Source organism: Acomys minous, assembly GCF_964271855.1.
Source record: "Acomys minous genome assembly, chromosome: 11".
Lineage (NCBI taxonomy): Eukaryota > Metazoa > Chordata > Mammalia > Rodentia > Muridae > Acomys > Acomys minous.
In genome coordinates, this window is record NC_140492.1 from 111,108,269 (window position 1) to 111,122,182 (window position 13,914).

At 44.9% G+C, this 13,914-nt stretch overlaps 1 protein-coding gene across 1 annotated transcript; it reads right to left on the reverse strand.

Annotated features, from left to right (window-relative positions):
- Positions 1-2,113: 2,113 nt before the first annotated feature.
- Positions 2,114-9,660, reverse strand: GZMA (granzyme A). The gene is made up of 5 exons (XM_084800784.1): positions 9,497-9,660; positions 6,482-6,626; positions 4,543-4,684; positions 4,082-4,360; positions 2,114-2,344 (listed from the first exon to the last, which is right to left on the reverse strand). The coding sequence occupies exons 1-5, from the start codon at positions 9,609-9,611 to the stop codon at positions 2,183-2,185; spliced, it is 843 nt and encodes a 280-aa protein (XP_084656910.1). The 5' UTR covers positions 9,612-9,660; the 3' UTR covers positions 2,114-2,182.
- Between the last annotated feature and the right edge of the window lie 4,254 nt (positions 9,661-13,914).

A 13,914-nucleotide genomic window follows, 5' to 3' on the forward strand; every position in this document is an offset into this window, starting at 1 on the left:
GAACCCTCACCTGAGGAATTGTCTCCATTGGTTTCACTTGTAGGGCAAGACTGTCGGCCGTTTCCTTGACTGATGGTTGCCGCGGGAGGCCCAGCTCACTGTGGGGGTCGCCACCACTGGTCCTGGCTTTATAAGAAAGCGGACTGAGCAAGCCATGGGGAGCAAGGCAGAAAGCAGCCCCCGGTGACCCCTGCATCTTTGTGTCGCTCCGGTATTAGACTTTACTTGTCTGGAATTCCTGCTCTTTTCTCTCCTTTTTTTTTTTTCTGCACATGATGTTTGTTACCTGCGCTTGGACTCATGGTATTAGTCTGTCTTACTTAATTGGTATTAATATAATTGTGGGTTGTTAAAAAAAAATCTTAGTATGTGACTCTTTGGTTATTTCAGTTTCAGCACACTCTGCCCCTTACGGACAATGAGATAGGAGTGACAGGGGAGCACATCCCAGGCAACACGTATTCATTTGCTTTCACTGTTGTTTCTACTTTTCTTTTTTGGCAGGAAATTACTGTCTACATCTATAGCATCTAATCACAGGCTATTCTTGAAATTACTATATAGGTCAGTTTGGCCCCAAACTTGGAATCCTTCTGTGTCCAACTCCTGAGTTTATAGGTGTGAGCCACCACGGCTCTTAAGTTAAAAAAAAAAGCCTTCTCCTTTATTCTTCCCACAAAGCAAAACAAAAACCCTGATTATTGCAGAGCAGGGTGTATATACAAGAGAAATTAGGATTCTATTGCCAAATTTGTGTTAACTTGCCAATTAATTTTCTTCCCACCTTCTTTTAACTCAGGAAGGCTAGTAATTCCTTCTTTAGGAAAATTTAGGGCACCTAAAACTGTAGGTCTGTCTCTCTGTCTCTGTCTGTCTGTCTCACACACACTAGACAGTTTGAGTGTCCTCCAGCGATCTATTTTATGTTTTAACAGTCTTAGTGTCATGACCAAAGGTCATTTCTATAATTAACGTTGGTATGTGAACAAAGTAGCCTCATTTAAGAAAAAAAAATCAACACATTTATATGTGATATTAATTTTAGTGGGAAGTTTGGGATATGCATTTCATAAAGAAATTAGCAAAAGTCTAGGCTTTTTAAATTTTGTAATACAAAACTTCAAGTATATAAATCCTTAGTGGATAGCTGGTTAATTTTTTAGTTTATGAGTAGATAGCAGTGAGTGCCATTTAGATTAAGATACAAATGTTTCTGGTATACTGCTGTAAGTGAATGGCCTGTATATTGTGACTTGTGTCATGAAGGACTCCTTTTTACTTCTGCCAACCTTCAGGGAGCTGGAATCGTGCAATAAACACGTGTACAACAACAACAACCCAGTGTTTCACAGGGCTGCAGTTCTTTTTATTGCTATGTGTTTTCTTTATAAATATAAACTTGTTTATTTTTATTAGAAATGGATATTTAAGTTGTCTACTGTTCTAACTTTAAGTACTTAATCTGGTCTGTACATTACTGAACATATCTTTGGTGGAAAAAAAAAACCATTTATTTCAGTCTGGCATATCCTCAAGAGTAGAATTGCTAGATTATAAAATATAAGCATGTTAGTCTTCAATAGACACTAGTAATTTTTTCTAAGAAGAAAGGCAAATTTGACTAAGAATTTCATTTTGTATTTCAGGGAGTCTGGTCCTTGGATATTATCAATCTTATTGGGGTGTTAATGTAAGAATCCCATGTCTGGGTTCCACCAACATTCACTCGGAATCTCTAGAGGTGAGTCCTGGCTATGTATGCTTCACCTTACTCCAAAGGTCACAGTGCAGTGCACATCTTCCTAGGGAACCTACCCTCGAGTCGTTTCTGATTTCTGTCCTCCGTATATAAATAAGGATGGTGGTGTAGAGGTGTGACAGGGGCAGTGCGCGCCAGGCTTAATTCCTTTTTCACTCCTACACACTAGAGCAGTTCGGAATGCCTGAGCCCTTCACTATGCTTGCTGTCAGACAGGCCTGCTGAGAGCGAGGTACATTATCCAGGGAGGACACTGGTGGTCCTGGTTTTCTGCTCTCCTTCCTGCCTCGTCTACGACGTTGCCGTCTGACTCTTGGTTTTGCCAAGGACATCACAAGAGAGGAGCGCGTAGAGTCAAGTCAAGCTGATTTTTATTTGTGATTAGATGCAGACATGGCGGCAGATGGAATGGGATCCGCATGTTTAAGTTGTGCCCTTCATGGTCTTACTTATCCACTCGTAATGTTTTTTTGAGAGAAAAGTATAGATGCCAGGCCCTTGGGGGACTCCACACTTCCCCTTAAGGCCGAAAGATGTGACGCCTCGGAAGATACCCTCACATATCAGAGGGCTTCCGGAGTCTCCCTGGGGAAAGAAGAAGGGGAGGAGGTTGGGTCAGTATGGACTATGAAGATTTTCTGTAGCACTTACTGTGAACGCCAGCCTACAAATCACTCCTTAAAACACCAAGGTGCTTAGCAGTAGCTTCATGTCTATAGATTAGTGAAAACTGATCACATTTTACCCACTGATTTTGAGACTGATTGCCCTTTTCCAGAAAGCCATTCTTCTTGGTCACTTTTTCAACATGTGGCTTAATGACTCAAGGGGTGAAACAGGCAAACACAGATGGTGCAGTTAGGTAAAGAGTAACTGCCATGTTTCCTGGTTCCTCTTGTATATATTTATTTTTCCCAAAGAAAGAAAACTGAAGTCTTCCTTTCAGGGAATAGTTAGCTTTACATCTGTATGAAGTAATGAATTACTTCTGTATGCAGTAGTATAATATATATAATATTATATATCATGATGTATCTGTATGAATAATAAAAGAATTATGTGGCAACTGTGGCCATCCCTGCTGAGATACATTTCCTCCCTGTTATAGCATCTGCGATGTGTAGAATCAGCCTGGTAGGCTGGATTCCTCTGTGGCACTACTGAACTTCAGTGGTCCAGTGGCTGGAACAAGGGGAAGGGTACCCTGGGATGCTGCTATGGCCTCTGGGTGTTGTATGTGGTTCCCAAAGAGGGAACGTCAGGTCCCTGGGCGCCTTAAGCGAAGGATGTGGAAGGGAATGAGTAGAGGAGGGTAAAGTAAAAAGAGTGGGTGCTAAGGACGAATGCACATCTTCCTGGCAGTTGGCTAACCTTGAAGGCAAGGTATAGCTCCTCTGATAATTGCTTGATGACAAGCACACTGTCCTCAGCTCAGGGGACACTGTGGAGTCTTGGGGAAAGGCAAGAATTGACAAACTAGACCTGAGGGCTTAAACATTTGCAAAGTATTTTTTTAAAGTCTTGTCTTTCATCTTTCATCGTGTCCCTCCTGTTTTGGGGGGACTCTGGAAGGAAGGCTTATACATTCTCTGGTGAGGGTCATGCCTGAAATTGTTTACTCAGCTCAGTGCTAGAAACTATGCGGTCTAGTCCCAGGTCTCTGGCTGGTTTTGGAAATGTCTACATCAAAAGCAGTTAAGCTTTTTTGGGGTTGTGGTGAAATGGGAAAGACTGAAGGCTCTCCGGGAACTCCTTATAATTTTAGGTATCTTGTTTGTAGCTATATATGGTAATATGAAAAGTAATAAACACCCCACCATTTCTTCTATGTTTTCTGTGTGTTTTGATTTTTAATGTTTGAAACAAAGTCAATGTGGTAGCTTGCCAATGGTCCCAGCACTGGATACTTATTTTTAGCGACCCTTTGAAGCTGAGTGTGTTATTTTGTTTGCCTAGATGTTATCAAATTTCAAAAAAGCAGAGTAGAAGGCAGGTGTGGTGGTGCACGCCTTTAACCCCAGTACTTGGGAGGCAGAGGCAGGCGGATCTCTCTGTGTTCCAGGCCAGCCTGGTCTACATAACAAGCTCCAGCATAGCTAAAGCTTTATAGTGAGACTTCCTGTCACAACCAGCCAGCCAGCCAACCAACCAGCCAACCAACCAGCCAACCAACCAGCCAACCAACCAACCAACCAGCAACAAGCACAAGAGGAACCTGTAGAAGCCAGTGCTCTGACAAGAGCAAGCATGATGTCACACTGTGTACACCCACGTCACGTGCCTTGCTGCACCAGCTAAGGTATTTCATCTCATTTTACTTACATTACATGAGTCCTGTCCACCTTTGAGGTTTCCGGCACAAATCATATTTAACCCAATTACAGGGGCATAATTATAATGCTTCTCATCATTGCAGACCCTTCTGTCTATGACAGTGATGGCGACTTCCTTCAGGGTCCTGGGCACAGAAGAGGGGGGTGGCTTGTTGCTTTCTCTCCCCCACCCTGCTACTTGGCACCTGGTTCCTGGTTTCACATCATCCCACCTTTTAGGTAGGGCAAGGGTAGACACACTTTTGTTAAGTGTTGCGTTTTTCTTTAGCTGTAGGAAGAGAAACACGAACAGTTAGGAGTATGAGATTAATGTTTTAATGTTTGGATGTCTTACCCAGTCGGCTGGGGCTCTCTTATTTGTACCAGGTAGGGAACTAGGGACATACACTGCTGTAAGTAGGGAGACTTGAGAAGGTTCTGTGATTCATACAGACAACTAAAGGTACGTGCCTTCAGAAGTTGCAGATCCCCTTCATGTGTGTGTTGATCGTAGCATGGATAGGGAAGTGCTTCCTTAATGGACAATATCTGGATTCCTTTCTCATCCTCCTTTGTTGAATGAGCTCCAAGAATGACCCGAGAACTTTTCCCCCTGGAGTAGATACAATACTAGTTATTAGGTTACTGTATATTGAACAGTTTCATTATGCCACTGGCATAAATGCTGCATTTGGAGAAATCTTGTAGTTGAAAGAATACACCTGCCTCGAAGGGCAAAGGGTTTAGGACTCTGTTATCATTACTGTCTTAGATTTATGTAGCCTTAACAAAACACCGGAGGCTGGGTGCGTTATAAGGAATAGAGGGGTCCTTTGGAGTTCAAGAGCTCAGTGTCTGTCTGCATCTGCTTGACTTCTAATGAGGAACTTGTGTCATGTCAGCTCATGGAGGTGGGCCGGATGGGGATGTTTGACTAGGATCAGCTGACTGACAGAGGAGGAAGAGGATGACCAGAAACTGAGCTCGGTATAAAGCAAGCTACCTCCATGGCAACTGACTGACTCTGAAGTCTGCATTCGTCCCGTTACCAGAGTGGAGCCCCAACAGTCTATCTCTTAAAGGTCACACTGACTCTCAGTAGGGTCACCATATGGACCAAGCTTCCCTTATGAGGGGACAAATGACATTCGAGTCACTGCCATCGTCCTATCTCTAACAGCTTATACAAGATAGCTGAGGTTTATAAGAGAGCGAATGGGAGAAGTTCCGTTTCCGAGACGCAGATCTTGGGGTTTCTTTCCTGTCTTTCCCCTCCCTGATCAGCAGTGGTAGAGCTGCAAATCCCTAGAAAGCCAAGCTCCCGGGAGGAGACCCATAGGCTGCTGGGAACTCTAGAGCAGTTTCTGGAAGATCTCTTTGCAAGAGAACAAACCCAGATGGGAAAGCTTCCAGAATCAGACAGCTTAGCAAGGGGTCCTATGTGCACGCCATGCAGGATGCAAATAATTCCTGATGTGTTCACGCTTACGCACCAAACCAAGCAATGTTCACATCGCCTTTTCTCCACTGTACCACCTGAGACTGGTCTCATGTAAGACACACCCTAACTGTACTCTCCAGAGCATGCTCTGATTATGATACATTTTGTAAATTGCCTGACACAATAGCCACGAGCCGCATGTGGCTATTGGGGACTTTGGCGGGTGAGCAAAGAAGTGAATTTGTGGATTTGTAATCTTAGCCTCCGGTAGATTGATAGCGTCAGTTATGCTGCCCGTCAATGCTGCAGCGCAGGCACTGGGGAAAGTGCTAGCAAGATTACAGACGAAAGAAGCCATTTGGCAGAGAAGGGACTGGAAACCCTTCGCCACAAGGGACTCACAGGATAAATGGAGTGTGCTCAAGGGAGGTGGGAGAGGTGGATGCTATGTAATGACCTATACAGGGCCGGGAGAATAGCAGCTGCTGGCATCTCAGCCTTACCCCACCCCCACCCCCACCCCCGCCAGCTCGCTAGCTTATTGATTTTTGGAAATGATACCCACTTTATAAAATAGCCAGAGTGATTTTATTTCCACTTAATAAGCCCATTTAAAAATCTCTGATACAGTGTATTTTGGTCATATTCACTCCTGTTCCTCCCCTGGTCCTCCCGGATCCACCTCTACCTCCCGAACCTGCCCCTCCCCAAGCCTGTGGGCTCTGTTTCTGCCCCCTACTGGGGACCTTGTTATAAAGTTTGTAGACACTGCATCCTCATTGGCTTGACTCCTTGTGACAAATCTGGGCTTAACTTTCCTTCAGCCCAATGCAAGTTGTCAAAGACTTTCCTTACATATGAAAAAAAAAAAGTGACTTTCCAATGTGTTAGTGAGATGTTGTCTTTTTATTATTTCTCCTCATTAGACTACTTCTACAAACTTTTTTCTTTTAAATCTCAAGAACTTACACTTTGCAATGGGCAGCGGTCAACACCCAGTCTTTTGCCAACAAAGCACCAGCACAGATGGCCTTTGAATTCAATTTAAGGAGGACCATGTATGGTCTTGAATGAGGAACTACTTCCTTTCCTCCAATGATTCTTACACAGCCACCTGTTCAACAGAAAAAACAGAGCCAGGTCAGTGCCCACTCCAAACAGCTCCCCAGGAAAGCCGTATTTCCGGGACAAGGCATGCTTTTTGAGTTTGGCATCACCTCATATTTACCTCCTATGTAGACCTTCTGATGTCACAGCCTAAGTCTTGGCCCTTTCAGGCTCCTGAGAAGTTCCTGATGTCACATCCACAGAAACCTGCCACTGGTATTCTGGGAACCACTCAGGTGGAGACCTGTCACACCTGTGGCTTCAAAGCCGAGGTGTTTTTGCCAAGGGCAGAGAGCTGTGTAGTGGTCAGCGCCGGTAGCAATTGCTGGAGGAGCTGCTAATATTGCTGCAAACCTAAGCATCCCTACTCCCCCTGGATAAGTGTTAGCTGGAGAAGCAGGGTAGGAGTGTGTTTCCAGAAGCCTGTTGCATTCCTCCACTCACTCATGGGCCTTGCAAAAACATAGTGTACAAGTTGAGACAGGGTCTCTCTCTGTGTAGCCTTGGCTGTCCTGGACTCGCTTTATAGACCAGGCTGGCCTCAAACTCACAGAGATCTGCCTGCCTCCACGTCCGTGAGTTCTGGGATTACAGGCGTGCGCCACCAGGCCCAGAGATGTTGGCACCTTTTAGCTGAGACCCTCCTGGAAGACTTTGGTCCCCTTGAGGTTTCACCCACAAGTTGAGAGAATAACACTGGTGTCACCTCAGCTTCCTCCTTCAATCCTCAGACCAAACCTGGTTTAGTCTCAACCCTTTCCAAATGAGCTACAAGGAGTAGAGCTAAAAGGTGAACAGGTGCTGTAAGTAGACAATTCACCTCAGTAAAACTGCGTGAGCTGCACCAGGATGGTAGGCCCACCATTAGAGAACAGAGAGACCAGGCGTAAAGCAAGCAGGCATGACAGGGGAGAGGACCTCGTGTCTGTTTTTCAACTTCTACACAAGGTATTCTTGGATTCTCCTGAAATGCTTCTGACTGTTGGCTGAGAGCTGTGGCTTCCTGAGTAGGGATCAACACTTCTTATTCTACAAATAAGTTAAACTACTCTCCAAATCCACAGGTGTCGGTGGTATACCTGGAACTTCTCATGAGAAGCTTTGTAGCCACATCCCAGGTTTCCCTGGGGCGACTCTTAGAGAGCTAGACTACAAAGGAGCGCCTGTGGGCATCAGGGATGATGATTTCAAGAACATTCTCTTTGTAGAGCCCTGTCTCTGAGCAGTAGGGCCAGCTTGCCACTAACCAGTCTTGAAAAGGTCTGTGCTAAGGGTTAGAGTAGGCGGAAAGCTGTTGACAATCAGCAACTACTCATCCCCACTTAGAATCAGGTTTAGTAGAACTTCTGAGGCAGGAGCTGTGATGTTCAGACTTTGTTTTTTAAACAGTCTTCCAGATTATTCTAACTAGTCCAGAATATGAGGCACTGTTTTAGTGCTTCTTCCCTTTTTGGGTTCACACAGCTCTTTCCAAACACAGAAGTTTTTACTGCTTACTTTGAGTAAAATATATAATTGGCTTAAAAAAGAACATTAAAACCAAAAATTCAATTATAAAGAAATAGAGAGGGGGAGGGGAAGGAGGGAGGGAGGGAGAAATAAGGAGAGGGAAAAAATCTGCTCTAAGCTCATGGTTTGAGAGGATTTGATGTATCTCAGTATTTACCAGCTACACCATGCTGGTCACATGTCTACTTCCAGTCCCATTTTTGTTTTGTTTTTTTGTTTTTTGTTTTTGTTTTTCAATCAAAACAAGGCTGTCCTGGATTTGATTTGTAGACCAGGCTGGCCTCGAACTCACAGTTATCTGTTTGCCTCTGCCTCCCTGATTGCTGAGATTAAAGACATGCACCACCATACCCAACTTTGAATTAAAACTCTCTCATCGTTAGGCACAAAGTTAACTCTAGAACTCCTTTCTCGGATTCCTGCCCACCACTCCTACCTCTAAAAGCGTATGGGCCTTGAGATAAATCACAGCTGCCTCGATACTTGCCAGCCACTTTACCCACGCCAATCTTCTTCTTCAAGGTTCTTCAAGGAACATGGAGAACCACTCAGAAGCAGTTGTTCTCCCAGGGTCAGGGCAAGGACTGTGGCGGCATCTCCACGGGTGCATGGTGCATCTCCCCCGCGCCCCCCCCCACCTGACAGGAATATTGGCCCTTATGTACTACATGGAAGGTTCAGCTGATGAGAAAATACTCCATCTCCATTAAAGGAGTCATGTGATGTCTTCCCTAGTGTCTGGAAGACTCGCCTGGGGGACACTAACCAAGAGAAACACCGAGAAACACCCATCAGCCCCCATTCACTTCTGCTGTCTAAGTGAGACTCAGCGTAACTCTTTTCAAAGCGGTTGCGCAGTGTTTGAAGAAAGAAAGGCGGAGATGCCTCATTTACCACAATTTCCTTTCTTGAAAAGTAGAGCTTGAGTAGCCAGGGTTGGTGATGCACACCTGTAATCCTAGCACTCAGGGAGGCAGAGGCAGAGGCGGGCGGATCGCTGTGAGTTCGAGGCCAGCCTGGTCTACAAAGCGAGTCCAGGACAGCTAAGGCTACACAGAGAAACCCTGTCTCAGAAAACAAAACAAAGCAACAAAAAAGGAGAGTTCGAATTCCCAGCTCAAAAGTATTCTATTCATCTGTTTGCTCATTTCCACAGTCTCTTTTAAAGCAAACTTCAAGCTACAAATTGGCAGCAATCACCATTGGTGGTTTTGTTAACTTTTGGGAATATTTTCTTCTAAAATGACTATAATTTAAAAACGAATGCTAACTGCCCCCAGGCTTTGGGTACTCTGTCAGGTATACTTCAGGCACCACTGTTAAAGCGACACAAACGTCTGCTCCCTTATGGCTATGAGTCTGTCTTACCTCCAGGGATTAGCAGAAGAAAACTGACAGTGGCCAGGGAAGACACCCAGGGAGCACAGAGCTTCTTCATTGTGGCTCTTCCCACATCAGTCAGCGGGGAACTCTGCTTTTGCATCTGTCCACTTTTATATGAGAGTACAAAGGATGTGGTTTCAGCTCTTCTCCTCCTTTCAGATGTTCAGGTGTCGAGCTGGAAAATGAAACTAAAATAGAGGTGGACAGGAGTAATCGCGCATCACCAGTGGGCGTGTTGACAGTGTCAGTGCTGCGGGCTGGGATGGATGGGGAGTCACATCCTCCTACCCATAGCTGAGGGGAGGAAACCTTGTTATCATTAGCATATAGTTCAGAAGAAGGGTTATTTTTTTTTTTTATCAACAGCAGTATCATCTTCAGTATACACAGCAGAAGCTCTTTGAAATCTCAAAAATCAGAATTTTAGGTGGTAAGGAGGTCGATCAGTTGGTCGAGTGCTTGCCACATAAGCAGAAGGTCCCAGGTATGGACCCCGAGAACCTACATAACATTTTGGGTGCAACAGCAGCGTGTGCCTGCGATCCCAAGATTGCAAAGCAGAGATAGGAAGCTCTGTCTCCATTGGCAAGCTCTGGGTTTAGTGTCTCAAAAAATAGTGGGAGGTGCTCGAGGAAGATGCCCCATGTAAAGCTCTGGTCTCCTCACACATTTATACACACAAGTACACACACACAGACATACACACACACAGAGACACACATACTTGAAGTTCTGCTTTATAATGTCCTAAAATTGGTCACCAGGTACATTTCTTTTTGGATATTTTTTTTCTCTTCTTCCTCTTCTTTTTTGGTTTCTTTGTATAGCCTTGGCTGTCCTGACTCACTTTCTAGACCAGGCTGGCCTCGAACTCACAGCAATCTGCCTGCCTCTGCCTCCCGAGTGCTAGGGAATAAAGGCATGCACCACCACCGCCCGGCGCCTGTTTTCTTGAGTTATAAAAATTGGTAAGAAACATACAAATGGATGTCCAGAGGAAGATTTGTGGACAGGAGCTCCTGCCTCAGTTTCAGAGGAAAGTAAAAGTTAGGCTCCTTTGTCCCAACACCGGGGAAAGTTGCTTTCTTAGAACAGACAGAACACACGGCTGGTCTGTGAAGGACAGTGCTGGCTTGTTTCTAGTGGAAAGCCTTGAGCTCTCTATGTGAGTGGAGGAAGTGGCCTGCGTTGTGAACTCGGCCATGTGTTCCAGCGGGATGCCTGGTGTTAAACCCCACAGCCCCACAGTTAACATCCTGTGGCTTCGGACCTCGTGATTACTTCTTTAGAAATCATGTGACCTTAGAAGGGACCACTGTTTAGACACCCGTGGTTCTTTTTTCCAGATCTCACTAGAGCAGCAGGGGTTCATTATTTTCTGTAAATCTGTGAGATACAGGCTTCTAGTTTTGAGGAATAATTTTGTCAGATGTTTTAAATTTTTTAACAAAGTCCCACTTACACCAAGTGAAAAAGGAGACGTTGTGAATTTAGTTTATATAGAACTGTGGTCATGGTTTCTCTATTTATTCTGACTTTTAGTTGCTTGGTAAGGTGTAGGTCATGTACTGTAATGCCACTCATTTAAGGCATACTTGCAGAGTCCCATAGTCACCACTATAATCTAACTGTAAAACGTTTTGATTTTCCCAAAGAACCTTTTATCAACCAGCTGTTGCCCTCACCGGGGGCCCCTCTAATCTACTTTTTGTTTTCACAAATTTGCCTGATCAGGGCATTTCAAATAAGCGCTCGCTCTCTCTCTCTCTCTCTCTCTCTCTCTCTCTCTCTCTCTCTCTCTCTCTCTCTCACACACACACACACACACACACACACCCCTCCAGAGCCAGCTCCACTGTGCTGCTCGGTTGATGTGTAGGGCCCATTCTCCTGAGTGCTACAGCCATGAGCGTCAGGGATAGCTCTGCTGCTCTCATGACCAGCTCTCCCAAGAGCCACAGGTGGCAAGGAGCAAGGAAGGGGAAGGGCATTAGCGCCACGCCCTTGCCACCTCACATTAAGCCACACTCGCATAGGTTACTCATGATAGAACGTCCCACTGCTTAGTTTGTTTTTATGGATGGATAATGCTCTGCCACATGGGCACGTTACATGGGAACTCCAGGCCCCTAGAGTTTTTGTCTAATCATCAAGTGATGTAATTGTTGTGAATTACCCCTGGTCTCAGACAATAAGACAAAACTTCAAATATCAGTAAAACAACACTAGAGATTTCTTATCACTTTATAAACTTTGTGTGTGTGTGTGTGTGTGTGTGTGTGTGTGTGTGTGTGTGTATATGTGTGTGTGTAAAATTGGCTTTTTAGTGGGCAGACTTTTGGACTGCTTCTTCTTTTCAGTCAGTGTAGATAATGCTGCAGTGAACGTGTGTGCTCAAGCTTTTGCTAGGGCATACGCTTTCGTTTCTCTCGGGTAGACTTAAGAATGAGACACCGGCCACAGGGACACACTGACCTTTGCAAAAACCATTTTCTACAGTGGCTGTGCCAAGGCACTTCCTACCACCAGTGTGCAAAAGTTCAACTTTCTCCACATTCTCAGCACCTGATGTTATCAGTTGTTTTTTCTGTTAACCACTGTAGGAGAAATGATGTGCAATTCTTGACATCAACGTCCTGGACCACTTCACTTTAAATTGTTGTTTTACTTACTCCAAGTATACAGACATGAGAATGGAGTCACAGACTAGTTCTATGCTCAGGGCCGTAAATATTTTTAGGGATGTATTTGATGTTGGCTGTGTAGACCTATGATCTTTCTATCAGGCTGGATGGTGGGTCTTTGGAAATTAGTCAGACACCTGAACTTTGTGTCATCCTTAAGTGAGAAAATTGTGGTCAGGCACATGATGTTAATCCCAGCACTCAGGAGGCAGAGGCAGGCGGATCACTATGAGCTTGAGGTCAGCCTGGTCTACAGAGTGAGTCCAGGACAGCCAAGGCTACACAGAGAAACCCTGTCTTGAAAAGAGGGGGGGGGGATTGTGGCTAACAAAGGAAGTGAAATGCTACTTCTTTCTCCATTCTACCACCCTCACGCCACACACTCCCTCTGCCCTGCCATGTAATCCTACAGTTCCCCATGAATTCTCTTCCTCATCGTTGGCTAGCCTTTGAACACTTTAAGTACAGTGATTGAGGCACGGGTCCCTCTGTATTTACATTGGGCATAGTGCCTGGCACATAGGAAGCCCTTGACAAAATGCTTGATGGATTAAATTTGACTAATGGGCCAGAACGCCGGAGAATTAATGTGGAACAGGTCTAAACAGAATTCTCAATAGAAGAATCTCAAATGGCTGAGAAACACTTAAAGAAATGTTCAACAGCCTTAGCCGTCAGGGAAATGCAAATCAAAACTACCTTGAGATTTCATCTTACACCTGTCTGAAGGGCTAAGGTCAGTAACACAAGTGACAGCTCACGCTGGTGAGGATGTGGAGTAACAGGAACACTTCTCCACTGCGGATGGAAGTGCAAACATTTACAGCCACTATGAAAATCAATGTGTCAGTCCTTCAGAAAATTGGGAATTTGTATATCTCAAGACCCAGCCAAACCACTCTTGGGCATATACCCAAAGGATGCTCCATCCTACCACAAGGAACTTTGATCAACTATGTTTTTAGAAGCTTTATTAATAATATCCAGAAATTGGAAATGACTTAGATGTCCCTCAACTAAAGAATGGATAAAGATACTGTGGTACATTTACACAAGTGAGTATTACTCAGAGGTTAAGAAAAATGACATCATGAAAATTTGCAGGCAACAGGATGCAACTAGAAAAATCATCCTGAGTGAGGTATCCCAGATGCAGAAAGACAAATATGTTATATATTCACTTATAAGTGACTATTAACTGTTAAGTAAATGATAATCAAGGTACAATCCAGAGGTTAGTTAGTAAAGAAGAGAACTATAGGCCGGAGATTGGATCTCCTTGGGAAGGGAAATAAATAGAATAGATTCTGAGGGTGGACTGGGGGCAGGTGGGGACAGGGGTGGGAGGGACCATGTCCAGGGTGGAGGGAGAGAGTGTGGGGAGAGATATGGGGGTGATGTGGAAACCTAGTTCAGCGGAAACTTCCTGGGATCTATGACGGTGACCCTAGTGAGGACTCCTAGCAACGGAAGCTATGGAATCTGAGCTGGCCATCTTTTGTAGCCAGGCCAGGCTTTCTGTGGCAGGACTAGGTTACATTCAGTTGAGTTGCTGACTGTGGAGGTCCTGCGGAGATCTCGAAACAATCCAGGCTGATGCCAGGGCAGAAGGCCATCCTCTGGAAGCTGACAGTGTGGCCCCGTTTCTGAGGAAAACTTCCATTCACTTACTGAACGGACCGAGGCAGAGCTGGTGCGGGCACGGAGACTTCACCCCTG

Bases quoted from the DNA above. Each gene is read 5' to 3' on its own strand.
- GZMA (XM_084800784.1), bottom strand. From the start codon at position 9,611: ATGCAAAAGCAGAGTTCCCCGCTGACTGATGTGGGAAGAGCCACAATG. The intron at 6,627-9,496 runs GTAAGACAGACT...TCTGTTGAACAG, and splicing joins TCTTCTGCTAATCCCTGGAG to GTGGCTGTGTAAGAATCATT. The intron at 2,345-4,081 runs GTAAGTAAAATG...TTCTTTCCCCAG, and splicing joins GTGGACAGGACTCATGTAAT to GGAGACTCCGGAAGCCCTCT.